This window comes from Centroberyx affinis, unplaced genomic scaffold (genome assembly GCF_046629955.1).
Source record: "Centroberyx affinis isolate AG114_WGS23_722 - 3 ecotype Tasmania unplaced genomic scaffold, CSIRO-AGI_Caff_v1 ptg002933l_1, whole genome shotgun sequence".
Classification (NCBI taxonomy): Eukaryota; Metazoa; Chordata; class Actinopteri; order Beryciformes; family Berycidae; genus Centroberyx; species Centroberyx affinis.
Window position 1 is genome coordinate 96,390 of NW_027281052.1, and position 27,974 is coordinate 124,363.

Here is a 27,974-nt window from a genome sequence, read left to right on the forward strand (position 1 = left end):
TGAGCCAAATATGTAAAGTGTCAACATGGCTGACGTTTTAACAAAAATGCAAAATGGATGTTTGGATTTGGTTAACTTCAAATCATGTTGGAACAGAAATCTACAAATGGGGGGTGAATGTGTATCTTACTGGTGTGTTTTTTTCCACCTAGCCCTGCCTCTCCATGTGTTTTTATAAGCAGCAGTGTCCATGATTGTCTTGTTGGAGGGTTTATAAGATGCAAAATGTGCAAAATGGGAGCACCTGTGTGGACTTGTGGTTGGGATGGTGGAGGGCAGGTAGGTCCTCTACGATGGATTTCTCTATGAATCTAGAAAGAAGCCCTCGCTCTTTGATTCTGAGTGACTGACACCAAACCCTGATGTTTACCATTCATGTTTTAGCGGGCGTTCTGACTGGGTGCTTTTGAAAATCTATTCCGAAACCGTGGGAACAAACGAACGCTGTCCCGTTTGTATAACTGTCACGTTTGGTTTCACGCTGACAGCTGTCAAGTGATATCTGTGCCGTTTTGATTCATGACGCAACATTCTTTTAGAGTTCTTGTGAATAGGCAAAGGCATGTGAATGAAGTAACTATAGTAACAGACAACAAAATATGGCTGCGTAACATGCACCACTGCTGAGTTCTTTTCCTGGTCTCCATTGCTGTCAGACTGACAGGAAACAAAATGAGTCTCGGTTGCAAACGAGCCCGGACCACCTCTGCCAAGCAGACCTTGTCCCGCTTGTTTGTTTCGGAACAGGTCGTGATTTCATTTTCACACTGTGACAAGGCGGCAAACTTCTCTGTTCGAAACAAAGTAGCCAAGTGGACCCAGTCTGAAAGCGCCCGAAGATATCTGAAACATTTTCTGCATTTTCATTTTCTGTAGCTGTGCTGGAAATATCTCAACATGACGTCACATTGTCTGCATTTGGCTAGTTGTTCATGGGAATAAGAAAAATACACCAGCTAACAAAAAAAATGGGTTTTCAAGTTTCAAGTTACATCAGCAATGTTTTTTTACTTTGTTAAAATGTTTTAGGGTGGATTTTTCCTTTAACCACTCTGATTCCTTGCTTTATGTTTTGGCCGTGTGACTGTCTCTCTTAAAGTTGTAAAAGTTTGTGTTTCTTGACCAAAAACATACCTCATATGAAAGATACAGGGAATAATATTTGATATAACCACTCTGAAACTACTTATCAAGCACATCAGTAGTAAATCATCCCTCAGATTTGTGTACTTTGAGAGCATTTGCCAAATATAATAATCTCAACAAAAAGCTAAATGAACACCGGTATACAAAAACTCCTAAGACTTCTTTGTTATTTTTAAGTGCATGTGCAAGTGTACACCTACAGGCCAGCAATTTTGTGGCTTTCAACTTGAAACCAAGGTTGCTACATTTCTATTCTTCGATAGGGGAGAGTGGGGCAAGCTGAGACAATTTTACACTCACAGTTTCTGTAGAAAGAGAAATGCTTCACCAATTTCACCACCAAATTCTCTACAAAATTATGGCCAAGCAATTTTTGGTATCTTACATCAACTTCAAAGTTGATCTAATTAATTAGAATGGTGGATCCACCATTTTCATGCCAACTTATTATCAAAGCCTGGGGAATTTTAACCGACAAGTTGATTAGTCATTGCATTACCTACTCTGAAAATGTGTTTTCATTAACTACTAACTACCTCATCCTGAAATAAAGTACATTATCCTACTTAAGGACTACCCCAAAAATTAATTTTGGGGGTTAGACTACATACAAAGATCAACAATGTTATTAAAGCTCACCTCGATATTTGTATCTTGTGATGTTTGTGCGCATGTGCATATGTGTGTGTGTGTGTGTGTGTGTGTGTGTGTGTGTGTGTGTGTGTGTGTGTTAATGTTCAAGTATGTGTTATGATTCCTGCTTCTCTTTTTGCTGTGAATCCCAAAGGGACGATCTCCCGAATGTATTCCCATTCCACTCACTCCCACAGTGCCAGCATGTGTATATGTTTGCTTTGCATGTGGGTCATTGTGTGCTTGTGTCTGTGCATGTGTTTATGGAGGCTTTGATGCAGCTGGTAGGGAAATATTCCACCATGCCTGTCACTCTCCAGCTAGATGCTGCAGCGTAGTTGAGGGAAGCCGTCATATTTTGTTTCAGCACAATGAGAAAAGGAGCATTGCACCTCCGATCTGATGTGATGATTGCGTGGTCTTATTTCTCCTCACAGATAACGACATTGACTTGAGTAAAGGTGAGAATCTTGCTGAAGGTGCTGTAGGACAACAACAGTGTGGCAAGAGCACACAATATTTACATAAGAGCAGCTGTATTACCACACAAAGTTCCTTTAAAGATGCCATCTCTATTGGATTTATACAGATGGTGATTTATTGTTTTTTTTTCTCCTGAGAAAATTATGATACAGGGACAGGCATCATTGGTGAATGTCAGTTTTGTATGTATTATTATGGCTTTAAAAGTTAGTTTACAATGTTTGTAAACACAGAAATAAAAAAACAACTTTCCAAAAAAATAGTTTTCATTAACAAGTCAAACTCTTCAAGAACTTAATGTTAATATTAAACCAAAATTTAGACTCAAATACATTTAGGATTGTATCTTTACTTGTTCTGGTAAACAAATGGCTAAACTAACTGTGTAAGTGTGGCAGAGATTATGTGCTGTATGTACTGTATGTCCTTTCACAGCTTGTGTGCAACACCTCACTGAGATGCTGCAGTGGTTACAAACGATCTCGATTAGCCAGACTTGGAAAGGTGTCCATGAACCACTGAGGCCAAGCCTCCTGCAACACAGTTTTACAGCAGGTGTCAACCAGATTTAAGGAATTTGAATTGGGTCAATATTTGGGTTTTTTTTCTATTTAGAGCAACATTTCCCCTGGGTTGGGCATGGCCTTATTTAATCAGCCTAGTTGACCAAAGCCAAATAGATATCTCACAAGTCAGCGTATTCCTGTTGAGCACTGGACATGAACTGCACACAACCTTTGAGAGGGACCTTGCCTAAAATCATTAAAACAAAGTTATGAGATGGGAAGCAGCTTAGGAATGATGAAACATCAAAGTGTAATGATGGAAGTAAGTCAGTAAGTGACTTGCTTTCGGACTTATTGGTAGATATTGATCACTTCTACTACCCAGAGTTCCCTTGCTGGTCCTGGGATTTGATTGGTGGCCTTCTGGTCACAGGCTTACTTCTTCAATGTTAAGGCTACCACCGTCCTTGGTGTCAAGGCAATCATGGTCACTGTGTGAACAGAGACTGTGAGATCAGAAGTACACTGCAATTATTTCCCCTGTCTACTATAACAGAGAGATGAAGCTGTTCTAAGCACTAGATAGGACAAAAGTAGGAGAATGAGGATGAGAATGTAAGGCAAATGAAAAGCAAATAGAAAGGAAAGATGGAACGATAAATCACTAGAAGAGCAAAGTGAGTGACTGGGGTGAAACAGACTATCGAGAAGAGGGAGAGAGAGGGACCTGGAATCCATGTACAATGATTTTTGAAGAATCTTACATGAATGTAGCCACCTATCTGTAGATATTTTATGTGAATATGGCCACTTACACTTACTGATGTCTTACATGACATATATGACATATACAGTATAGATGGTGCCTTATCCACTGAGACACCAGTTTGCTCTCTTACTGGTTTTCTTATGAAACCCACATGGAGACAGAGACTATCCACATGCAAACTGTGTTTTTTTTTTGTGTGTGTGTGTGTGTGTAGCAGTATGTTGGTCTTCCCCTCCTTCAGGTTAGACCTCTGTCTATCATTGTGGTGTGATAGTAGGGATACCTGCAGTGATGCGCTCCCCTCTTGCCCAAATGATGTCCTGTCTGCAGGAGATAAATGGCATTAATTGAGCTCTAATTGCCTTCTGGAGAGAAACAAGTTCATCATTTTAACCAAGCACAGACATCTTCAATCTTTCTCGTTCTGGTAGCCTGTCAATTCCACTTACTCCTTCACTCTTATTCCTTTGCTCTCAAATTCAGGTTGTTTTTTTTTGTTTTTTTTGTTTTCTGAGATCTTCATCCACTCTCCCCTTCTCTGAAGCCCACTCACCCATGGATATTGAGCATGAGCCAGTTTCAGAGAGATGTAAAACATGATATTTTGGTACATAGAGACCCTGCTGTCTGGAGGCACTGATCTGCTGACACCAAGGCTTGAATTCATTGATTGATTTCAAGCACTATAGCTGGTTTAAAGGGGTTGGGGGGAAAAATCACTTCCCTGGGTGTCTCAGGGTTTTACTGGCATGTCTTGTTAAGAATGAAATGCTTGATTGTCTCCAATTGTGACAGTAAAACTGGACAGCCAAATGGTATAGTCCTGAATTTAGAGACCTAGTTAGTTGGATGCATTTCTGTTGGTATTAGTTTGACTAAACTGCCCTCTTAGCCCACAAAATCTATTCAGACAATCCATTAACTCCTGATGACAAACAATGTTGAAATAGAGAGATGGAGCCATTGCTAATCATAACCAAACACTTCAAACCCCAAAAGGAATGCAGGAGTAATTACTGGAATAATAGAAATATAATGAATGCTGTTATATCTCTATTTTATCATCTACCAATCATTACCAATCATTACTATTCTGTTGGATTGCACCAGCAAACAGCTTCCTAGAGCATTGATGTAATCCTCTCCACTTGGTATGACTCAACTTTACTTAATTTCACCAGCTTTCACACTTGAATTTGATTTCTTCTAATTTTAAAGAGCAGTGATTACATGGTAGCCTTGATTAGAGCTTATTGATGGGTTGGCATATGTAATCCTTAAATTGCAGGCTTGGGATTTCATAGCTGGATATAGGATATGGAGGAGTGTTGTATAATGGACGGTGGAGTTGAATGAACTGCCACTGAAATCCATCAAACACATGGCCAGGTAGTAATGATGACCCACACCCTGTGGATCAGGGCTGCCTGCAGACCAAGGTCCTCTATATGGATTTGTTCCCATAGATTGCAGGGTGTGATGATTGACCTGTTTGCCATGCTTTCCTTGTTGATGTTCTGGTTGCAGCCAGCCAGAATAATGTATAGTAACTGGACATTTAATTATTTTATTTCACTAAACAGCTCTGATGCAGTCTATGAAACTTACTTACATTGTTGCATTATGAAACACTAGAATAGGATTCAAAGACACAGAATAGTCTCAGCCTATCTAAGAGGAATGCACAAAGATACTGTATACTGTAAAAGGAAAGAGGCAAGTGGTGCTAGTGGTGGTGTAAGATGGATGATAAAGAGGGGAAGAGAGGAGGCGCAACTGGGACTGTTCAGAAGAGAGATGGATAGAGGGAGTGAACAGGGAACAAACATTCCCCTCCAGCGGGTACACGACTCAGCATCCATCTGTACACCCCTAAGCCTCCCTCCCATCCATCACTCCCGCTCTCCACCTACCTCCCCCCTTTCATCTTACCTCCCGTTACCTCCATCCCTTGCTCCCTACCTTGTCTCAAGCGTAAGTGTGGATGGGATTCAGCAGTTTCTTAAACACACAAGATGTCATTCGCCTCAGATAGTAATCCATCTTCCCCTCTATCTGCAGAGAGCATACGGACGGGGAGTGTGTGTCTAGATGTGGGCTGTTGGTGGGTGGCTGTGTGGGTGGGTGGTGGTTAGTGATGCAGTGTGAGATAGATGGTATGCATATGTGTCTTTGGCACATGCGAATGTTAGTATATTGGTAGCGATTTACAGAGAGCAGGAGCTTGGCAGGAGCTATGACGACAGGTAAAGCGTTCAGTACTGAGTTTGTTCTGTTTTAAATGAGATGTCCCCTGTAACGCCCAAAGTTCCTGGAGCTGCCCCGACCAGAAAGATGTGAGGCAGAGTGGGATGTTGTTGCTCTGACTGAGCTGGTTGTGTTGTTGGAGGTCTGTCCAGGCTGCTTTGTTGGGAGCCTGCCAGGGATGCTGCTGCCCAGCTGGTGGCTGCTTGCTGTTAGCGCTGCTGGATGAATTGAGTAGGAAAATTAAGCCTTTGATCGATTGTCTCACTGCGGACATTAGGAGCACCTAAGACAGCCATGAGTCAGCGTGCTGCATGCGCCATCATCCTCTTTTCTCTCCCTCTTTCTCTCCCTTCCTCTCTCTCTCTCTCTCACTGTCTTTCTCTCTCATTCATGGATATACACACATTTCTCTCACTCACTATATTCTGTATGCCTTTACACAGAATTAAAGGAAAAATCCATCCTAAAGCACTTTAACACTGTTGTTGGCGATGTACTTTGCATTTCTTGTTTGGTAGTGTGTATTTCTTTTTCTTATGGGTAACTGGCCAAACATAGAGGACGTCTTGTCACATCAAGATATTATCAGCGCAGCTACAATGGGGTTTGATTGCAGAAAATGTTTCAACAATCTAAAACATCACTGGTAAACATCAGGTTTTGGAGTCAGTCCCTTAGAATCAAAGAGCATGGGCTTCTTTCTAGACTCACCATTTTGCACATTTTGCAGATTCAACAATCATGCAGGGAGAAATCCATTGTAGAAGAAAGGAAGATCTCAATTTCTCCACAGTAAGTAGCCTCAATAAACCATAACGCAATGCAGCCACAGCTTGCCTCCTTGCAAATCTGTTGTTGGTAGTGTATGAAATATAAGGCCATCTTCAGCAGCTTTTTTGTAACATCCGGACACGGGTCACCACAGCATTGTTCTCTCCCCACTCATTTTTTCTTGACTGGAAAAACTTACTACACTATTGCCATCACTATTGCTCTCTCCACCTACACATATACAGCACAGAGAACCCCCTTCTCTGGGGGTTGTCGAAAGTCATTCTGGGAACAGAAGAAATCCCTAGAAGCAGACAGGACAGGTTGAGAAAAAGTGGATACACCAAAAACATAAACTACATCACAAATTGATATCCATGTACTGAGGGGTGTCTCATTACTGATTTACCGATTTGTGGGGTGCTCCTTAGCTTAACAAGCGTATGCTCATACCATGTAATTACAACATTGTTAGTTTGAGTCTTGCTCACGACCTATGCAGAATGTCATCCACCCTCTCTTTCACATATTTCCACATAATATCCACTGTACACTTGAATAAAACAGAATTTCCAAAAGAAAAAATACTGAAAAATAGTAAACACTGGGGGGCTGGCAAATACATGGTTCAAAAGAAGAATTTTCTGTATGAAGATGTGGTGTTAATGTTGTGTGTTCTTTCACAAAGACAGATCTGGAAATGTGGCAAGAAGGTGCCTTGTGTTGTTTTGGAGGCTGCCTGAAAGGATTTTAATTTTGGCCCCTGTGCAGGGTGAAGGCAATTTACCCTCTGGCAGGAAACATGTCATGAGGAGAAAAATCTAAATACGTGGCTAGTTTGTGTGTGTCGGTGTGGGAGTGCAAGATAGCGAGAGAGAGAGACACAGAAAGAGAGAAGAGACTGAGCTTGTCTGTCACGTTGACAACAGGTCTTTTTAAAGATTTAGCTTCTGACACTGTGCAACTAAAGGGGCTTGGCTACCTGTCACTCACCTGACACCTCTACTAATGGCAGCAGGGTCCAGGTAGCAGTAGGGGCAGCGGGCCCAGGAGACTTTACCCGGTTTCTCTTGTTAGATTTATGAACACTGCAATAGGACATAGCACAGGACCTGCAGGGCATGAAACCACCGGTTTGATGAAAGCCAGAGATAAAGGGGATCTGTGGACGACAGCTAGCCATGGGGTTCCATACTGAACAATCACAACCACATTGTTTAGCCTTCATTATATGATTGTAAAGAATGCTATTGAGTTAATGATCGATAACTGGGAGGACTTTGGTAATGAGATCCTGAGGAGAGGGCGCATAGGGTTACACAGGGCCATTTTAAGTCTCCTTCATGACTCACATGGACTCCTTTATTTGGGTAATTTCTTAATATATCCTGAGTTGCCCTAATCTCCCCCTGCCCCTTTCCCTTCTGTCTGACTTGTCAATCACATGCTTGACGTGCTTTGTGGTGTCAAAGTTTCACCTTGCTTCTAGCTAATGTCTGCTGCCCCGACTCAAGAGAGAGAACAAGAGAGCTCATTTACACACACACACACACACACACACACACACACACACAGAGAGACACACACATTGGTGGGTGGCACCAAACATGCAACAATAGCACAATTCATTGTTCATATCTAAAAGCAGAAATTTACTACACCAGATTGTGTTGCAGTGGCACGGGCTCCTCTGAAGCTCCTGGCACCCAGAGGAGCTCGTTTCTCCATTCGGTTAACAAGACCACACACTCTTTTACAACTGATCTGCAACCTCAAATGACCCTGGCCAGCAGAGTGTTTATGGTTTCCACTGAAAGACAATGAAACACTGGTGATCATTAAATCAGCTACCCAAGGTTCAGCACTTTCTCTACACATTTATTTTCTTTTTCTTCTCTCTCTCCCTGTTAAAACAGGAGGATTATGAGTTTTCCCACCCTCAGGGTCGTGGTCACAGCTGTTCATATAAAGGGCTTGTGACATTTTGCGTTCCCTGCAAACCACATACTAAGGTTGTTTTTTTTTTACTCTTTTGTCTGTGGGCTTCTGTATATCTTACCAGTTCATCACACAGTAGTAAGTACGCAGTATCATATGGCTGATTGTGCCTCATTGTCTCAGTCAATCTTACAACAGCATAAATTACTCTTGACGAGACGAGAGCTATTCAGACTGCTCACTTCACCGGCATGCAATCATCCCCTTGTAATTAATGGCAGGACTGTTGAGTGAAACAGATGATAGCTTGATGTTTGATGAGACTGATCAAATCAGTGAATGCAGAATGTAATGGCTAATTTTAATCTTGTCAAAAAGGAACAATCACAACGAACATCTTTGTTGTGTTTTTGTTAATGTTAACTGTAAATAATTACATTTGAGCTCACTGTTCATGGTTGTGTCATTGTTTACTGTATCTGTAATAGTGCTTTTTCATTAACAGAACTATTCACTTACTTATACCTATATAGTAACGAATAGTTCAGCATTTTGTTGTATGGTGGTATTGGTACCGAAGCACAGGACCAGACAGGAGTTGATCTGATCAATAAGTAGATGTTTAACCCTTAACAACATGAACAAAGTCAGTGATGTTAGTCTCTCCATGCTGAGAGAGACCTGTGATCTATATAGTGGTCAGTTGCGTACATGACAGATAAATCACAAGACATGTCTCCAAATGCCTGATAGCCCACGTAACAGTGACGAATGGCCTTGTAGCAGGAACATCAGGCACATCCTGAAACTAGGTCAACTTTGATCAACATGACCACGGTGTAAGTATTGTATACAATTCCACAATTACTCCCCGACATTCATTTAGTGGCTCAAACAACCCTCACATAGGCTGGAAGACACTGTCTGATTAATGGAGTATTGACAGATATGTTTCCTCCATCAATGAGCAGTGTAATTGATGACCGGGGGATGTTTACAACACTAGATGTCCTTAACACTTTAAAAGGTTAAGTGATAAGTGTTCTCTTGTTTGACCGCTGCCCTGAATTTGACAAATAATATAACCTCTTAATATGAAATAACACAATAGTAAGAATAGAATAGAATAGAATAGAATACAGACAGATGTGTACATTTCATAATAATACATTACCATTTTCCTAAAGCCTCATGTTTTTGTACAGGTGAGAGGAAAATGGTCATGGGTATAGTCTGAGAGCCTTGACTAGGTGTTAGGTGCACTGTGATGATTTCATGTTTTTGTTTGTCCTACAGCCAAATCATTATCTCATCATTATTCTGTCCTTGAACAGCAGTAGATCATTATCTATTCATCACCAAAACACATCAAAACACCATGTAGATTCACATGGACATAGAGTTAGCATGAGCGTACTGGTCTCTGATAACCCTTTTGCACTAGATTAGTGATCCGGGAAATACATGGGTCGATAGTCAGTGTGAATGGCCCATCTGGGTAAGTCCATGTGACAAAAAGGCTCTGGTCGAACTCTGCTCCGCTTGGTGCGAAAGTTCAGTGCTTAACCCATGTTGACCCGTGTCTGGAGCATCATGTTGCCTGCCATGTTGAATACAGAATGTAAACACACCCGCTTTTCATCATGTTTACAGCCCAGGATGTACAGGATGTTCCTGTGTACGTGTGTGAATTGCCTCCACCACGGGATGGATCTGGATCTGGATGGATCAATATCAGCATACTGTAATATTCCCAGGATCATGAGTGTGATTGGATTGTTGCCATAATTTTGCAACACAGAGCTCAAAATTCCACTTTCATTTGCAAAACTGTTTTGAAACTGCTTTTGGGATAAAGAAAATATGTCAAATTTGCAAGTTGCATACTATATATTAAGAACACTTAACCTTTGTTCAGTCAAGTCAGGTAGTTTACTATACTTTGACCGGTGTTAATTAAAGTAAATTAATAAAACAAATCGCCCTCAACTATTTTTAAGCAGCAGTCAAAATGAGAGCACAGATGCTCGGTGCAGGGACGGGTTAGGGAGTGTGTTTGTGTGTTCTCTTGCCTGGGGCCTGTTAAATTGGCAGATCGATGATGCCTTAAATCAATGTTCCAGCAACACCACAAACCCCACAGAACCCATTAGTGGATTAAGAGAGACCAGTGTTCCGCACTGAGAGTCTGTTCTGCCTGCAGGTCCTTTCCACATGACAAATGGGAGGAAAAACTGGCGAATAAAAGAAAGAGCAAAGGGAAAATGAGAGGGCGAGAATGAAAACTGTAGCAGAGAAAAGGTTGACAGCAGAGGCAGGGGTCAACCTTGGGTATAAGGACTCCCCGGCAGCTCTTCATTCAGATGCTGTGGGAATAGCTTTGTATCTTATATTGACAAGACGTCTTCTATCTAATCAACCAGCAATTTATGGGAATCCTCCCCAACACGCAGGAGAGCAGCCTGTCAGCCATGAACAACATGCTATACATGCTAAGTATGTCTTTGCCAACCAAACTGGAGAGGCAACATGGGGCAGGGAGGTGAGGGATGGAGGGGAAAGAGGGAGAGGAGAGAGGATGCCAGGGGAGCTGGTCTTTCTGTGATAGCATTGTTTATGTGCCACTGTCTGTGGATCATTGACCCATTCGTCTTCATTATGTCTCCCCGTGAAAACTATTAACTGCCACCGCACTCAGTTGGATGCCTGCTATGTCGACATGCACTGCACGGTGTCTCTGCCAGCCCAACAATGTCCCTGCCTCCTCACTGGCGATGGCACACCTCTTCTCCTCTTGGTTGAAGTTGACAGTTTTATACTGCTTGCTGAATAAAGTAGAGAAAACAGAGGATTTAACAGGAGAGGTGTTTATGAGGGGTTTTAATGGCTTTGTAAAGTCCTTAACTGTCCTCACAAGTTGTGTTGTGGATCATGGTGAAGAGGTACAGGCAGATTTAGCTAGACAACCGAGCATGTCGGTGCAATCTTAACAGTCTGTGTGTTGGTTGGTTACTGTATGTTTCCATAATGTTATTTGGCTCTACACTGTACGCTTCTTTTCTGACCCATATACTGCATGTTGTGTAAGAATGAATCAAACAACCACCCACTCAGACTCGTGAGCTGCATGATCACCTCTTTTGTGTTTGACTTCAGCACAATACATGAAATGAAGTGTAAGCATGGTCAGGCAATAAATCCCCATTGGCTTGTTAAAATCTGTGGACTGTTCAGGGCAACTCTGCTCACTCCCTGGTGCACACACACGCACAGACAGACAAACACACACACACCTGCAACTGTCCCCCAAGAGAAATGCTGCTCTAATTCCTCTCTGAACTATTTCCATTGTCTTCGTGGAGCCTGCTGTCGTCTCACTGCCTCAGCCCAGTGAGACATCATAGCCCATCAGCAGCATCAACTGCACCCCAGGACCCTTTGACTGCCAAGAAAACTGATCAGACTTTTCACCTCGTTTCAGCTCATAGTTTCCCTTCACTTGTGAAATATAACAAGTTTGACTACATGCTGTAGAATTTTATTTTTGAGTAAATATGAGACAAGCTGACAGCTAAACTGCTTGATCTTTCTCTCTCTTTGTCTTCTTTTCTCTCTTTCTTTCTTCTTCTCCTTTCTCCATTTCTTTATAGAACCTCAGACACAGCAGATCCGTCCATCATCCTCATTGCTGTCTCCTCTGAGCCAGGTGAAAAAGAGAGACAGAGCATGGTCTGGCGTGGCGGCTGCTGTTGCTATGTGTGAGGGAGCGTTGTTGTGTCAATGGAGACCGAAGGCTATAGCGACCTCCTGGAGACCAGTGACGGTCAGGGGGCAGGCCTGCTGGATGGAGGGGGCGGGGTGGGGGTGGAGGAAGGCTGGAGCACGCCCTACCCTCTGGGGTTCCAGGTGTCTTTGACCACTGTGCTGATGCTGGAGCTGGTGTTGGGCTTCAGCAGCAACCTGACCGTGCTTGTGCTCTACTGTGCCCAGTCCAACCTGGTCGACTCAGTCAGTAACCTAGTCACTGTAAACCTGCACGTACTGGACATCCTCGTATGTGTGCTGTGTCTGCCGCTGACTGTGGCTGTGATCCTGCTGCCAGCTGATGGAAGTGCAGTTGGCAGTCTGGCCACGCTGTGCTGCTTCCATGAGGCCTGTGTCACATTCACCAGTGTGGCCACAGCTGTCAATGTGCTGGTAATCAGTTTGGACCGCTATGACATCTCAGTGCGTCCAGCCAGCCGGCTGCTGACCCCCCGGCGCGCGGCGTTGCTCCTGGCTGCGGTGTGGGCCGTGTCTCTGGCTGTCTTCTTCCTGCCCTTCCTTGAGGGGGACTTCTTCTCTTCTAGGGCCGAGGACAGCGAGGACGGAGAGATGGAGGGGCAGAGCCATGACTCTGAGCTCACCACTGGACTGACCCCCACTATGTCCTCCTCCTCTTCCTCCGCTTTACCCTCCTCTCATCCCTCCTCCCCTTCACATCACCTGTCTCCTGTGTGGCAGAACCGGACACTGCTGTGCGTGGGTGGGCAGGGCTACTACACGGGCCTAGCTATGTATTACCACCTGTTGCTCCAAGTGCCCTGCTTCTTCATTGCCGTGGCCGTCATGCTGTTCACCTACTCCAGGATCCTGCAGGCCCTCAACATCCGCATCGGCTCGCACATGATGAGGGGCACGCGCACCAAGGACTCCGGCTGCAGGATACGCCGCAGGAGGCAGAGGAGGAAGGACCTCCGGCTGGCCACAGAGGGGGTGCCCTCCGGCCAGAACCAGCACCTCACCCATCCTCCCCTCATCCCCTCTCCCACCCCCACGCCGACATCACCCCCACCCGTCTCCTCTGTGCCCCAGATGACCTCTGATAGCGGAGCAACAGTCACCACCGTCACCACTGCTGCCACCACCCCAATCGCCACCACACCAGCCACTCCTGCTCCTCAGACTCCGGCCTCAGCCTCGACCCCGGCCCAGGCCACCTCACCCCTGCCTGCCTCCACCATGGGCGTCCAGGCCTCAGTATCTGCTATCATTGCCTTGAGACGGGCAGTGCGCAGACACAGGGACCGTCGGGAACGTCAGCGTCGCGTCTTAAAGATGTCCCTGATCATTATATCCACCTTCCTGGGTTGCTGGGCCCCTCTGTCTGCAGTCAATGTGCTGATCCTGTGTCTGGGTCCCAGCGATGGCCTGGTGCGGCTCCGCCTCTGCTTCTTGGCTATGGCCTATGGTACCACCATCTTCCATCCTCTGCTCTATGCTTTCACCAGGCAGAAGCTGCGCCGTGCCCTGAAAACACGTGTCAAGAAAAGGGTAGTGTCCCTTCTGCAGGTGGACCCAGCTCCCAGCGGGGGGACTGTTATTCATAACTCCTGGGTGGAGGGGGGAGGCCAGAGGAAGGCTCGCAAATCACGGGTAGAGGCCAGTGATGGCACAGATCGATGCCTCACAGAGGCAGTGAGGGAATGAGGCTGTGTGTGTGTGTGTGTGTGTGTGTGTGTGTGTGTGTGAGTGAATGTGAAGAAGGGTGTATGTATATTTCCAATTTGCTAGAAAAAAGAGAGTGTGTGTTAAACCTGTTAGTTTACAAAGGTCAGGAGAAATCCCATGACCTCTGGCTCCATGCAGATGTGAAGGCAGGTGGGTCCTGAGCTCTAATTAGAGCTTTCTGCTCTCCTCACACAGGCCCTCATTAGTCCGCTCCCAGACTGACAACATGGCCACCGTGTCTCCATGGCAACATTGGCCAAGCATAATGACATAGACCATAGCCATGGCTACTAACATACTCGGGTGCACCCCAGGTATACACACATACACACACACACCCACAACAAATGCATACATTATTGCTCCTGCATGTTCTTTCAACTTGCATGTGCATGTGTGTATGCACAGACAGACAGACAACCAGACAAGACAGACAGACACCCACACACACACACGTACACGCGCGCGCACACACACACACACACACACACACACACACACACACACACACACACACACTTAATGCACATTGATCGACATTTAGTCATTATCTGTGAAAGAAAGCACACCAATATCTACCTGCACAGATATTCTCAGTGAGAAAAATATTATGGAAGTATATATTTTTTTCTTTTCTTTAGTTTTTTCATGCCTTAATTGAGTTCTTATGGTGCTGAATGTCCTGCTGTATGTTTACAACAATATAACAGAGTAAAAGTGTTTGCACTTAAATTAATGATGAATTAATGATGGGTAAATGCAAGCATTCAGATTCAGAGTTTACAGGCTCAAGTAAAACTAAAAGGAAACTGCAAAAAAGCGAATCAGATTTAATTTTAAACAAAGCACCATATTTTAGCAGACCATGTGCAAGTTAAAGCTAAAAGGCATGACATCCCTTTTTCTTTTTTTTTGGGGGGGGGGAATAAACTAATGGTCACAAGGATGCATGCAAGGTGTGATTATGTGTGTGCGAGTATGTGTGAGTGTGTGTGTGTGTGCGTGTTAACAAGCGTGTGTGCGTCCATGATTATGTGCAATAAATCATGAGCAAAGCAATGACCCCTAGGATGTGAACAAAGAATTGTGGGTTTTCTATTTGTGGTCTGGGTTGGGCATAATATTGAAATTATGCGCAGCGATTGTAACTATGTGTATATGTCAGGCTACTGTAATACAGCTGAAATTGTATCACTTCAGTTTATAGGGGGAATCAAAGGGCAATATTTTGGTAAAAATATTCACCTATCCATAGGATGTACAGTCAAGCCCGCCTGTAGTCACTGCAGGCCGGCTAGCATTTTAAACCAGAGAAATCCCATCGTGGAGAGAACAACCCCTGACAGGGGCTGAGGGGCTTCACCTCATGTTAGCTGTGTGTTGCTCTGGAGGGCAGAGTCCCTGCTTTCGGACATGCAGCGCTCTGAATGATTGCAGAGGCAGACAGGCCTCTACCAGCTTCTGGACTGAGTCCTGGACATATTACACAATATCTGTGTCTCTCTTTCTCCTCAGGGCTTCATGTCTCCTTTCAAAACCTGCTGGACATATTATAATAAACCAGCCCTCAGTCAGTTGTTATATAGTATGTGTTATGGTAGGTAAAGATTTATGAAGTACAGTTAAGTAGATACAGTACACTTAAAACTTTGTATGGGCTCATGTCTTGGAGATCTCCTAGGGCTTTGGGCTATCTCCTCCGTCATCCTCACCCCTTTTACACTATTTGTGAGCCAGACAGACGCGTATTGCGTATTCATGTACATTTTTCAGGGATGTAAATATTGAAATGTCTGTTTTGGGTTTTAGTCGAAAAATTTGTTTTTGGTCAGAATCGTCTGCTGGCCAGAAAATCAGCCATTGAGAGAAATTCTGAGTGAGTCGGGAAGTTAATGTAAAGAGATGATACATGTAAGTGTATTTGTGTTAATATGTGTGTACACTGTACTGTACATTTATGACCATGTGTATAGAGAAATATTAGTATTGTACAAGATTTATATTATGTGTTATTGTATAGAACAGAACAAAGTCTGTATTAAAAAGGTGATCTATTGAAAAGTTTATCTATCTCAGTTCTCTTTGTCCGTTCACATACATTTAATGTTGATTTTGTTTGTTGTTTTGCTGACTTTCAAACACATTCATTTCCATTCATGAAGAAAGGTATAATTAGTGATACAGGGAAGGCCCTCTGTGAGAAGAATTCCCACTTTGCACATGGAACATAGAAGAGAGGACTTCGGTCCACCTACATCAATGTCATTTTCACAAATATTTAGATATAAAAATGGCTTGGATCAGAGTTTAGGGATGTCTTCCCTTTTCATGGATTTTATTTTACCTCCAGCAACTTAACACCTCATCTTAGAGTGGTAGACATTCAACAGAATGTAAATGATGCATAAAAACATGCATAAAAATCAAAAGGCAATGCAATAGAACAAACAATCTATAATAAGAAAAAGCCAAACTTTGTTCCTCTGATTTATCAGATTGTAATACTTTCACATTTAAAAATTAAAGACCGAATAATCATTCTTGAATCTTTCACTGAATAATTTGACAGAGAAATGCAGACTAAAAGGTCAGCTGTGTGTGTCTATCCATGTTTTTGAAATAAGTAAATCATTTAATGAATTAAGATAGACAGAGACTGGAAATGAAAGATTACAAATACAAATTGTGTTGCTCTGTTAATTCACTAAGCTAATATTATGAGCGAAAGCCTTATTATTAAATAAATAGTTCTGTGATTGGACATCCATCACAACTGCAGCTGTATTTCTACAATCTAAAGAGAAAACCACATGGATCCATCCTGCTGGAGAAATATCAGACTCCCTCCATCCTCCTTCTTCGGACCTTACTGCCCAAATCTTTCTTTTTTTCTCCTGTCCTTCCCTTTCTACATCTCCTGTTTCCACTCCCTGTTTCTCTGATCTCTAAATTTAGAAACTCTGTCCCAGATACTTGCAGTATTTAGTGCTGACTGTAGTGAACCCTCACTGTTCCTCACTATGATGTGACAACAGTGCTAATCACCAGTGCTAATGAAGATCAAGCTCGTTACTCAGGTAAACATCTGCCTAGGCAGCTCATGATGTTGATGTTCCATTTCTTATTTAACAGAAAGAATTTGTCTGTGTGCGTGCCTGTACTGCATGTCTGTGCTTTTGTTGCCTTGCTGATTTGTTCAGAAAATCAATGCTGTAGTTCCCACCATCCTGCTTGATAATCTCATCAGTCCCCTCCTCTCCCACACCCCTGTTTCCTCCCTTCCTTCTCCTTCTCTTTATTCCGCCAGTCTGCATCTCTCTCATCTCTTATCCACACTCAGGCCCTCCAGAACAAAGGGAGAAACAGCTGCAGTGTCTGTGAAGGAAGGAAAGTCACCTTGGGGGAAGACAGAGAGACAAAACAAGAAAGAGAGAGAGAGAGAGAGAGAGAGAGAGAGAGGCGGTAGAGAAGGGAGATTAGGGGGAAAGGGGAGAAGGAAAAAGGAGGGGTAGAAGCTGGTAACGGGACATAATATGACTAATAAAGGGACAGCACTGCATCACTCTAGAACCCCTTCAGAAAATACCCAAACACTGATGGTTAGCACAGACTGATGAGATGGATAAGACTAACCCTAACCCTAAACTGTTACTGCCACAATTATCCCAGGACTCCCAGAGTCCTGCAGTATTGCTCCTGCCTCTTACCCTTCACACTTTCACCAACCAGAAATGTCTCCCCATTTGCGTTTCATCCAAAACAATATTGTCATCATAGCCTACAAGGAAGTACTTGAAGTCTCTCCCCTCTTTTGTGGCTTATGATGAAGCATTAAACCAGTAATGAATCTATGATGTATCTGTTTTCCATTTTTGATAACATAAAGGAGAAGTGAATGACAGACAAATTATAGTGTCAATTTTCTTTTTCTTTAAAGTGTACATTCTAATTTAATTGTACATCAGGAAGCATTAAGAATCTATTTTAAAACAGGACGTCCTGGTGGCTTAGTGAGTGGGCTAAAGTGTGTAACGTCCTGGGTCCGAATCAGGCCTGGGACCTTTGTTGGGAGCTCATCCTCCTCTATCTCCCAGTCTTTCCTGTCTCTTTGAAGCTACCTAATAAAAAATGCACAAAAAAATCTTTAAAAAAAAAGATGAAGACATATAAACACTGTGTGACCTCAACAACAAAAAACAATTATGCATCTTCAGCAATTTGATGTGAAGAGTGAAGGGCTGATTGAGACAGAGAGTGCATGGATACACAGCAAGGTGGAAACAGGAGATGACAAAGCCCAGAGTGATAAAAAGGCAGGTAAGGAGAGGTAAAAGGCCATGTAATGTATCATGAAGGTTGATGATGTGCAACGTACTGTCTCTGTTAAAACAAGCCCTGTAGGGTGGTATCATTAATCTGAGACTGTGCTCAGAGGCCAAAGGCCTTCTTTGAATATGTCAACCACTTGTGTTTTATGGAAGGATCAGTCATGTTTCGTGCATGTCATTACTTTCTCTGCATACACTCTTCTGCGATCACCAGCAGCGCCATCTTGTGTTGAACCGGTAGATAAGCAACTTCTGAACTACTGTCATTTGAATGCGGCTATTTTTGTTCACAGCTGTGTTTGTCTCCACTGGTATGTTGACTACTTTTTGTTTCTTCTAGCGTCCTCCTTTTTCTAGGCAAGCCACGGCCCTCTTGACCTGGGACCTTTTTCGGTCATGTCAGACTATTGAAGACGATGAGCACGAGCCGTTTGGGCAAAGTGAGTCATATAGCAGCCAGCACTTCCACGTGAGCTAATTCACCAAGGACACCAAGCTTTTTGTCACATTACAGCATCGAGCTATTGGGTGAAGCACATGATAGATATGTACATGTAGATAGCATAAATAAGCAGAAATTGCGTTAAAACATGCCGTGTGAGGCAGATAGACAAGAATATGTACCATTTATGTATTTTTATGTGTATCGGCGCCGAAATAGCTCAGTTGGGAGAGCGTTAGACTGAAGATCTAAAGGTCCCTGGTTCGATCCCGGGTTTCGGCAGCAGATGGGAAATCCTTTTCGGGCCAACTGTATTTTAGTTTACGTTTATAATAAGCAGATAACAGCAGTGGAAATAAAGACAAATCCCAGTAACGTGAAGCTGCTGGACAACACACAAACCCAGATGACCGCCGAAAAACGCACGAGAAAGCCGATGTGTATATAAGTATTAACGTTACATAGACGTATTTCCGCGTTTACGTAACATTGGCGCTTTTCTGAGCAACCCGACTGTCGGTCATCTCTTTCACCTCACCGAGTCTCCTGCACAATATACAGTATTATTGTAATTATATGGAAAACATGTTAGCTCACCAAGTGTATAGGCTACAACAGCGCGCTGTAACCTTTGTTTTTTTTAACAGTCTATGGCTGTAACACGCTAAACCAAAGGGAGAAGCCTGTTAACTTGCTTTTTCACCAGAGGGCGATGTTGTCAAATTAATCAATTAACTGCTGCTGCACACAGGAGCCACATGAACGATTTAATCGATTCGACCTGCAGCTCACCTCAGGGACATGTTGGTTTAGCAAGTTAAAATACATGTTGAGCAGTAACACCGTGTTGTAGCAGCTACTTAAAGCGAAATTGTGTTTTGTTCGGCCTGCCTTAATGGGAGGAGGGACATAGCCTATACTTAATCCATATTAACATCAAAGAAACATAATATTCCTGTAGGCCTTCATCACTTAAAGTTACATAATATTGTTTTTTCTTCCATTTGCATGGGATAAAAACGACACCTATCCTTTAAGGGGATTTGTGGGCAGCAACATGCTTTGTCTGTCTCCCATAGGCCTTCAGAATTTGAATGTGTGTATGTTTATGCACACTAGAAAAACAGGATATCCTTAACTTTTTAATGCAGGTATACAACGTTGTCCCTGGATATTCACTGCCCATGCTAAATAACCTGCAAGCAATTTGCACTCTTGTGGTATTTTTTTTCTCAGTCCATTGCACGTGCGGACACACACACACACACAGTCTTATGTAACATTACTCCTTGTCATACTACGACCCCATGGCCCCTTCATACATTAGCGCAGAGCTTTTCATGCTTTCTTCTCCTGTCTCCCAAACCGCTGAGTCTTTCTCCCCGCTCCGCGTCTTTCTCTCTGCCTGGCTCTCTTCTTCTCACCACCAACATGTGGTGACAAGCAATTTACCACAGCTGTGAATCTGTCCAAGTTGGGTTTGAGAATTTGTTTAAACATTTTACTTTTATTATAATTATTGACAAATCATCAATCAGACAGGCAACTTAACAGATTTCACATTCTAAACATAACCTTTCCCTTGAAGGTAGGCTATCCCTCAAGTGAAAAAGTGCTACATTGCAAATCTTTGGGGTTAGATTGTAAAAAATTCATTGACAAATTCCAATTTTTTTTTCAGACCAAACTTGAAATGCACCATTCTATTTGTTTGGAGTCAGGGTGTCAACTGACCTCTTCGTAGATCTTGACTTTTTGAGTTTTAGTCTGTTATTTTTCTGTACTTGCTGCTTGTCACAGAGAGGGGAAAAGTCCCTGTTTTAATACTTCAGTAAGCCAATTTTTGGCTGAGGGTCAAACGTAGAGCTTTATTTAAAGCACCGTGACAGATTATGGCCGTTGTACAAAGGCACATCAACATTTAGCACTGATGGAGGCGGCAGCATTACTCAATACTTTCCAGTGTTGATTTTCAAAACTATTGATTAACTGCATTCACAGCACTGACCTGTGCTGTTGAGCTTTTGTTCGTTGCCTGAAGCCATTTGGTAAAGGTGCAATGAAAATCAGCCATATCAGTATCTTGAATGAGGATCTATGTTTGAATATCAGCTTTATGCAAATTATATTCACAGGACATATCACATTATTGTAATCTGTTTGGTCTGTGTCTGTAATATCTGGTATAATCCTTTTTAACCTCTCTGTCAGGATACACTGATTTTGCTAATCATGTCATGGGTCCAGGATCCACAGCCTGCAGGATCCTTGCCCGCTTTATGGACCAAGGTAATTAAAGACTTACAACATGTATCCACCCATTGTCCTTGCTCCGAGGCCAAGTTAACAATTTAATGTGTGAATTATAAAAATCATAACATATCACTGGATATGTCAGATTGTTTAAGTGTTACAGCAAGTTTCAATGGGACCCTGAGTCTGTAATGTAGACAAATCCTTAAGTTGATTCTGATTCTGATTTGATCAGCAGCACAACAAGGTGAAAAACTCTTTTCTATTTTTGCCTTAATAACAGTGTCTGGTCATGAGTTTTAAAGAATGGCTCGACATAGGAACCATTCTGGTCTTTTGTGTGTGTGTGTGTGTGTGTGTGTGTGTGTGTGTGTGTGTGTGTGTGTGTGTGTGTGTGTGTGAGAGAGAGAGAGAGAGAGAGAGAGCCTGTGCTACTATGTAAACTATATACAGAGTTGAAATGGGGGCCAAGGAGCTAAAACACAGAAACCAAACTACATTACATAACAGTTACTCCTCATATCGCCTCAATTCACAGACACTTCAGTTTCCACATTCCTCCTCAGCAGTCACCTAACACTTACTCACCTTAACACTCCTCCCACACCCAATACCCCCCCCCCACTTAACTCTCTCTCACTCTGTTTCACTCTCACTCTCTCTCTGTCTCATTCCTTACTTACAGAGGTATTTGACTGAATTGATCTCTATGTTCATATCCCCCAAAAGCAGACATTTTCCTAACTTTTATCAAGACTGTTGTTTTAAAAGTTTTGAAGAATGCAATCTCAAGATCAAGGAAAAGACAATATATGACATCATCCAAGTGTATTGCTTGAGATGGATAAAAAAATTTTTTCCTGTATCCATAGTAAGCATCTACATTTTTATATATGACAGATATGTAACATTAGTAACAGGAAATTACCATAAAAAAAACTTTGCCAAAGACAAATGCCATTTGATAAAATCATATAATTGAATTTTCCTCCATCTTGCAAATTCCTAAAACAAAAGAAATAAATCAGGTAATTTTAGGGACATGTCTACCTTAAACAGCATGTCCCTAACAACAAACTAAACATCAGTTTCAGTGGAAATGCCCTCATGAGCCATTCTCTGTATCCCGGACCTCTTCTCTGTCTTTCTATTTGTCTGTTCACCTTCACCTCTGTTTCTGTACCTATCACCTTCATTTCTTCCCAGACCAGTTTCTCTGCCTGTGACAGTCCACCAGTTAACAAACCACTCCTTAGTTTATTTATACACACCTTTCCAAGAGAAGGCTGAACCCATTGCACTCTGATGTTGACACGTGAGACAACTGTGTGTGCATGCATGAATGAGAGGGTGTGAGCAGGGCGTGTGCTCAGAAGTTGCTCTTGATTTGGAGAAGTTGTTTATGTCTGTTCATTTCTGTTTGTAATGAGAATTATTCCATGTCAAAATGAAATAGAATCTCGCAGAAGCCACCCGGACAGAATTGTATTTGGGTTTTTTTCCCTGCTCCATGAGAAACACAAGTACAATTCATAACTCTTGACAAAGAAGATGATTCCATGTACCATGAAGTGGTCGATATGGAAAATGAAATGTTCTTGGTTTCATGCAGATTTCAAAACTCTTGACTGGTATCTCCTGCCAAGTACATTATGTTCTGTATCGATAATTCACTGCAGAACAGGCCATTCAATATAAGATGAATACTACTACTACTACTACTACTACTACTACTACTACTACTAATAATAATAATAATAATAATAATAATAATAATAATAATAATGATAATAAACTTTATTTCTATAGCACTTTTCAAAATCAGAGTTACAAAGTGCTTTACAAACATGGAGCAAACTCAACAGAATACAGTACTGGATACAAAATACAATAAAATAAGAGGAAGGACTAAAAAAAAACATGATTTTGAAGTGCATTAAATATAGCAGAATAAAAAAGATAACAGGAACAGAAAATGATCATAACAATCATTTTTGGTAAAAGCCAAAGTTTGACTCCCTGTTCCTCACATTTGACTATAGTGTTATGTAACAGACTGACCATGAGGCAAGCCAGTGGTTGCGAAAGTCGGGCAGTATCCCAAACCGCGGTGTTCTTTTAAAACCCAACAACACATGAAAAAATACACATGTTCTATGTCAGCCTGACCTGTATATGTGTGTGTGTGTGTGTGTGTGTGTGTGTGTGTGTTTGGGGGGGGATGTATACAGTATGTGTGTGCACGCTGTGTTGTGCATATTTTCAGCTGGAATCAGTTTACTGTAACCCTGCCCCAAGTGATCCATGAGTCACTATAGAATAATATACCATTATTATTATTATTATTATTATTATTATTAAAAGTGGGGATGAGATCACATGATCCAGGTCTTGCACTCTCAGCCATAACTGCATCACTTGGTTTCGGCCACAACGTTCTCTTACAAATCCTCTGTGAGTTTAATTACACAGTGGAGGGACTGATGATTCAGTTGCTAGTCATCTATTAACATCACTGAACCGCTTTGGTTAAGCAGTACGCTTTGTGGTCAGGCAGAGATTTTTGTAGAGATTAAGTGCTAATGTGTGCGTGCGTGTGTGTGTGATATGAATTAAACAATTACTAGAAATCCAATGTCACTTGCAGGATCCCTAAAATTTACATTCACTCAGTGGTCATATTTTAGACCAACTGCTAGCCACAGGTTTAGATCAAAGCTGATAGGTGAATATTCATTAGCACAATTGGCCTTTTATTGTGGCTCTTTATACGGAGAATTGCATCCCCTTGTTTCTGTGCCCAGAAGAGTCTTCTAAATGTCCAACGGTGTGATTCAGCAATGAGAAGATTGCGTTGCCTCTGGCTGAGCTGTGATGTGAGTTTGTAAGTCAGAAACAGACAGAGGACAGGATGAGTGTTTTGTTTTGCTCAGCAGATATCTGCCAGAATAGGCCCACTTCCTGTATTTACCCAGCCCACTCCTTCCTCAGTCAGACCTCAGAATGTGCTTCTGTACGCTTCACTGCACTGGCCTAAAGAAGTCACGTGCTCAATGGATTGAACGTGAGTGGGAGACAGGACGACCGGCGCCCCTGAGTGAGGTAAGAGAAAGTGAGAGACAGACACACAAAAAGAACCAGAGACAGAATGAGGTGTAAAACACCCTGATACTGTTTCAACTGTGCTGGCATGAAGTGCCGCCTGCAACCTGTCTTCCAGTTGGGAGCCTGGAGCCAAATAGCCAGTTGACTCCCTGATGACGGGGAACAATAGAGCTCCCTACCTGTTCCAGACACCCTGTCCCAGAAAAGTCAACAACTGTGTCATGATGCCACAAATGCAAAAACACCATCATTAACAACAACAACAACAGAAAGCAACACAGAAGGGCAGGTTAAAATTGTCTTTGTCCATGCTAAGAACATTCATTTATCCATGACGAGACTCTAATAAGCATGAATTTGGTATCAAAGAAAATATAAACTGTTTATACTTGGGCCGAGGTATTTTTTGGAACTTACCCTCTCCCTGTTCCCTTCCTATTTCCTACCTCATCTTGCCTAACCTGTGTTCTCTGGCTCATTTTGACTTCTAGGATGTTACAGACAAAATGTATGACTACTGGGAGGTATTGTGAAGAGGTGAAATCTGTGCAGATGATTTCACTAATTGTAATTGTATAAGGAAGTGAGCATCAAAAATCATGCATCCCAGAGTGATCATATATCAGAAGATCTCATGTTTTAATAGCCAGGCATTAATGTCGAATTTGAGAAATATCAGCAGAGTGATTGAATAGAAATATGACTTACCTTGTATTTAGGTTGCAGTGCTTACCTCAATCATTCAGTCAATGTCATTGTTTGATTTTTCCAAATATTCAGTTCTGATTTGCTCCAGGCTGGTTCATATCTGTGTGTTTAGTGTGTTCAGTGTTTCTTAACCATTAGGTTGTGACCCAGTTCCTAGTCTGACAGAGTTGTGCTCAGAAAAAATCCCTTTTAGTCTTTGATTTTACACCCCACCAGTACTTGAACCAATCTTAGCAGCTGTTTCAGGACCATTATGAATTTTCACAATGTGTACATTTGGTATTGGAAAGATAATTTTATTATCATTTATTTGTCAGATGAACACATGCAGGCTTGGAAGTGACCATTTGCCTATTTTTCACTTACTCTTGGTTAGGATTTTCGACTAAAGCCCAGATAGACAAAAAACATATTGTCTACTAATAATGTCTATAATGTATGAGAAACAGTCCACAAAAATCACAGTAGTGAGCTCAAAACATTTAGCTAAGATGATGTACACTTGGATTAGAAGACGTTCAGAGAGATGCAGGACATTTGGGCCAAACCTTCTCCCCCGTTGTCAGTCGGTCAATCAAGGAATTATTTGATTGTCAGACACGTCTGCCACACAGGTGGAAATGTGACCATACAACTGCAAATGCCAGATGGTATAAAATGGGACATTTAACAGAATGCCTCTATTAATAACTGTTCCCCTGTATGTCCTTAATTAATCCTCCTCTCCCCTCCTCTTGGTCAGCTTTGTGTTGTTGATGGAAGGTGGTGTAATGTGATCCAGTGCAGCACATGCCACAGTGCTAGTGACTCCTCTTCAAGAGGACTTGCGGCTGTCTATATCAGGGTAAGAATGCCCATTGACCGCTGCATTGGAAACTGTATTTATAGTTTGGGAATGAACCTTAAAAGCGTCATGGTATGAGAGGCTTCGGCACACAGTCTGGGGGTTTCTGTTGCTGTGACCCCAGGACCAAAGCGTTCCTCTTGCAGCTGTGTCCTGTTGCTCAGATCAAGAGGACACACAACAAGGGTGTTGGCGGGGTGAAGAGTGTACATGCGTGTGTCTGGGTGGAGAATGTGTGTGCGCGCGAGAGAGTCTTACTCAGCACTGACACCAGCAGAAAGAATATTATTTTCAACCCCCTCACAGTGCATCTTTTGGCAGAACATGGTTAAATGGGTGGTGATCCCTGTAAGTCCTCTGATGACAGGGAATGGTCTATGTGTCAAGGTCAGCCAGCCCAGACGCCAGCAGCAACTCTGATGATTCAGGGATTCACAGAGACGGGGGTCATGCGTTTAACAACTGTGGCCAGCAGGGATACACTGGCAGCATTTGCCATTGACTTTGCCAGGTGACATTAACTGTGTGTTGTGACTGTCAGCTCAGCAGACATGGGGTTTTATAAATATCAGGTGAACCAAACCACATCTCCACAAGCCTACCAATCATCCTCCTCCCTCTGTGTGTTTATGTAGAGTTAATGTCATGTATTCACCGGTCTGGCCCTCTGTTTACACAGATCAGATCGTTCCTTCAGCCAGGGACAGACAGGAAAGAGAGAGGGGAGAAGAATGAAAAACAACAACAAAGACGAAAAGGGACAAGAACAACAACAAGGAGTGACTGTAGTACTGCAGTAGACAGGGAGGCACAATGTCTCATAATGCACATCAACAGATACATCCACTTGTACTGCAACACCAAAACACTTAACAATGTACAAATTTGCAAGTTTATTTCAAGCCTACTGGATAAATGTTTTACAGTCCAACTGTACTTAATTTGTTCTATTTTTACTTTTATGTTTATTTTTCAGCAAAACATTCATGGATGTACTTTCTGGACTTAAGTAGCATCAGCACCAGCCAGTTAAATTCCTGGAACATGAAACTGTCCCACCACCCTTTTGACTTTGGACTAGATCTCAATCCAGACTCTTTGAAATTAGTATCCTCAGCTACGATCACTAATTAACAGTAGTGATGTCCTAATTATCAGGATAACTGTTGCACTCCAGAGGCCTTCTCGTCTTTTGCACGTGCTGGAACAACGCTGAGGTCACATCTGAGATGAGATCGTTTTACTCTATTCTTGCTCTTTCTTTCTCTCGGGATCATTTGAAAGGGTCTGTGGGGTCAATGTAATTATCACTGAACCCACTTGTTTTCTCTCTCTCTCTCTTTCTGTGTCTCTCTTAACATAGACGTGTATGTGTAACTGATCACATGTTTGTGCACACATCCTCATTATGAAATATCAGCTCAACTTACATTTAGATACAGTATTACAAGATAGAACAACAGGCTGCTTTTAAAAACAGGAACATTGCCTCAGGCTGTTCTAACTGTGTCACATTAGAATATTAATGTACTCCCCAATACACACATTGGCTGAAGGCATCTGGTGTGGCCTTTCTCTAACTTGGTTTCTCTGAGAATGTTGAAAAACTGTACTTTCATTTCCCTAAACTAGACTTTTATTATGCGCTCATTGCTTTTGTAAGTTGCTTTCACACATGGGATTATTGCCCATGACTAGACAAACCTAAACATGTTTAGCTCGTTTTTTTTAATTTAAAACAAAAGGAAAATATCAAAAATCAAATATCAGTCACTGTAACCTAGATTGCATCTAATAGTCTTGCCAGGCTGAAACTTTTACTCCAGTAGATCCACTGCAGTCAATAATCTGAAGCTAATGCATATTGATTGTGCAAGGTGATCTTATATCACAAGTGACCAGTGGCCTAGATGTATCCAGTAACCCATCACACATCAGCGAGTGCCTGGTGTTGCCTTACCACATCCCCGAGGCTCACAATGCAAGGTGAAAGGGTTAGCATGACCCCAGGCTGCACTGACGTAGATACAGACACACACTGTCATGTGACACAGCCAACAACCAGCTATGGCCTGTCTCCACTGCTGCCAGTACCTAAATACTTAGGCAACTAGTACAACTCTTCTTCCAGGATTATGAGTTTGATGGAAACAAAATTGGACATACTGTTGCAACTATCCAACCAGAGAGACATCCTTTCCTTAGAATAGATTCGATACGATTAAATGATTAAAGGAAACATTAAATATTCCCATGGGGATATTAGGTTGTCACAGCAGCAGAATAAATATTAAAATATATATATAGAAGA

At 42.4% G+C, this 27,974-nt stretch overlaps 1 protein-coding gene and 1 non-coding gene across 2 annotated transcripts; both read left to right on the forward strand.

Moving 5' to 3' along the window:
* The first annotated feature begins 12,273 nt into the window (after positions 1–12,273).
* On the forward strand, positions 12,274–13,962 carry LOC139658627 (G-protein coupled receptor 22). Its single transcript, XM_071536762.1, has one exon. The coding sequence runs from the start codon at positions 12,274–12,276 to the stop codon at positions 13,960–13,962; it is 1,689 nt and encodes a 562-aa protein (XP_071392863.1).
* Positions 13,963–18,962: 5,000 nt separating this feature from the next.
* trnaf-gaa (transfer RNA phenylalanine (anticodon GAA)) lies at positions 18,963–19,035 on the forward strand. Its single transcript has one exon. It is a non-coding gene; the product is annotated as a tRNA-Phe (tRNA).
* Positions 19,036–27,974: the final 8,939 nt, after the last annotated feature.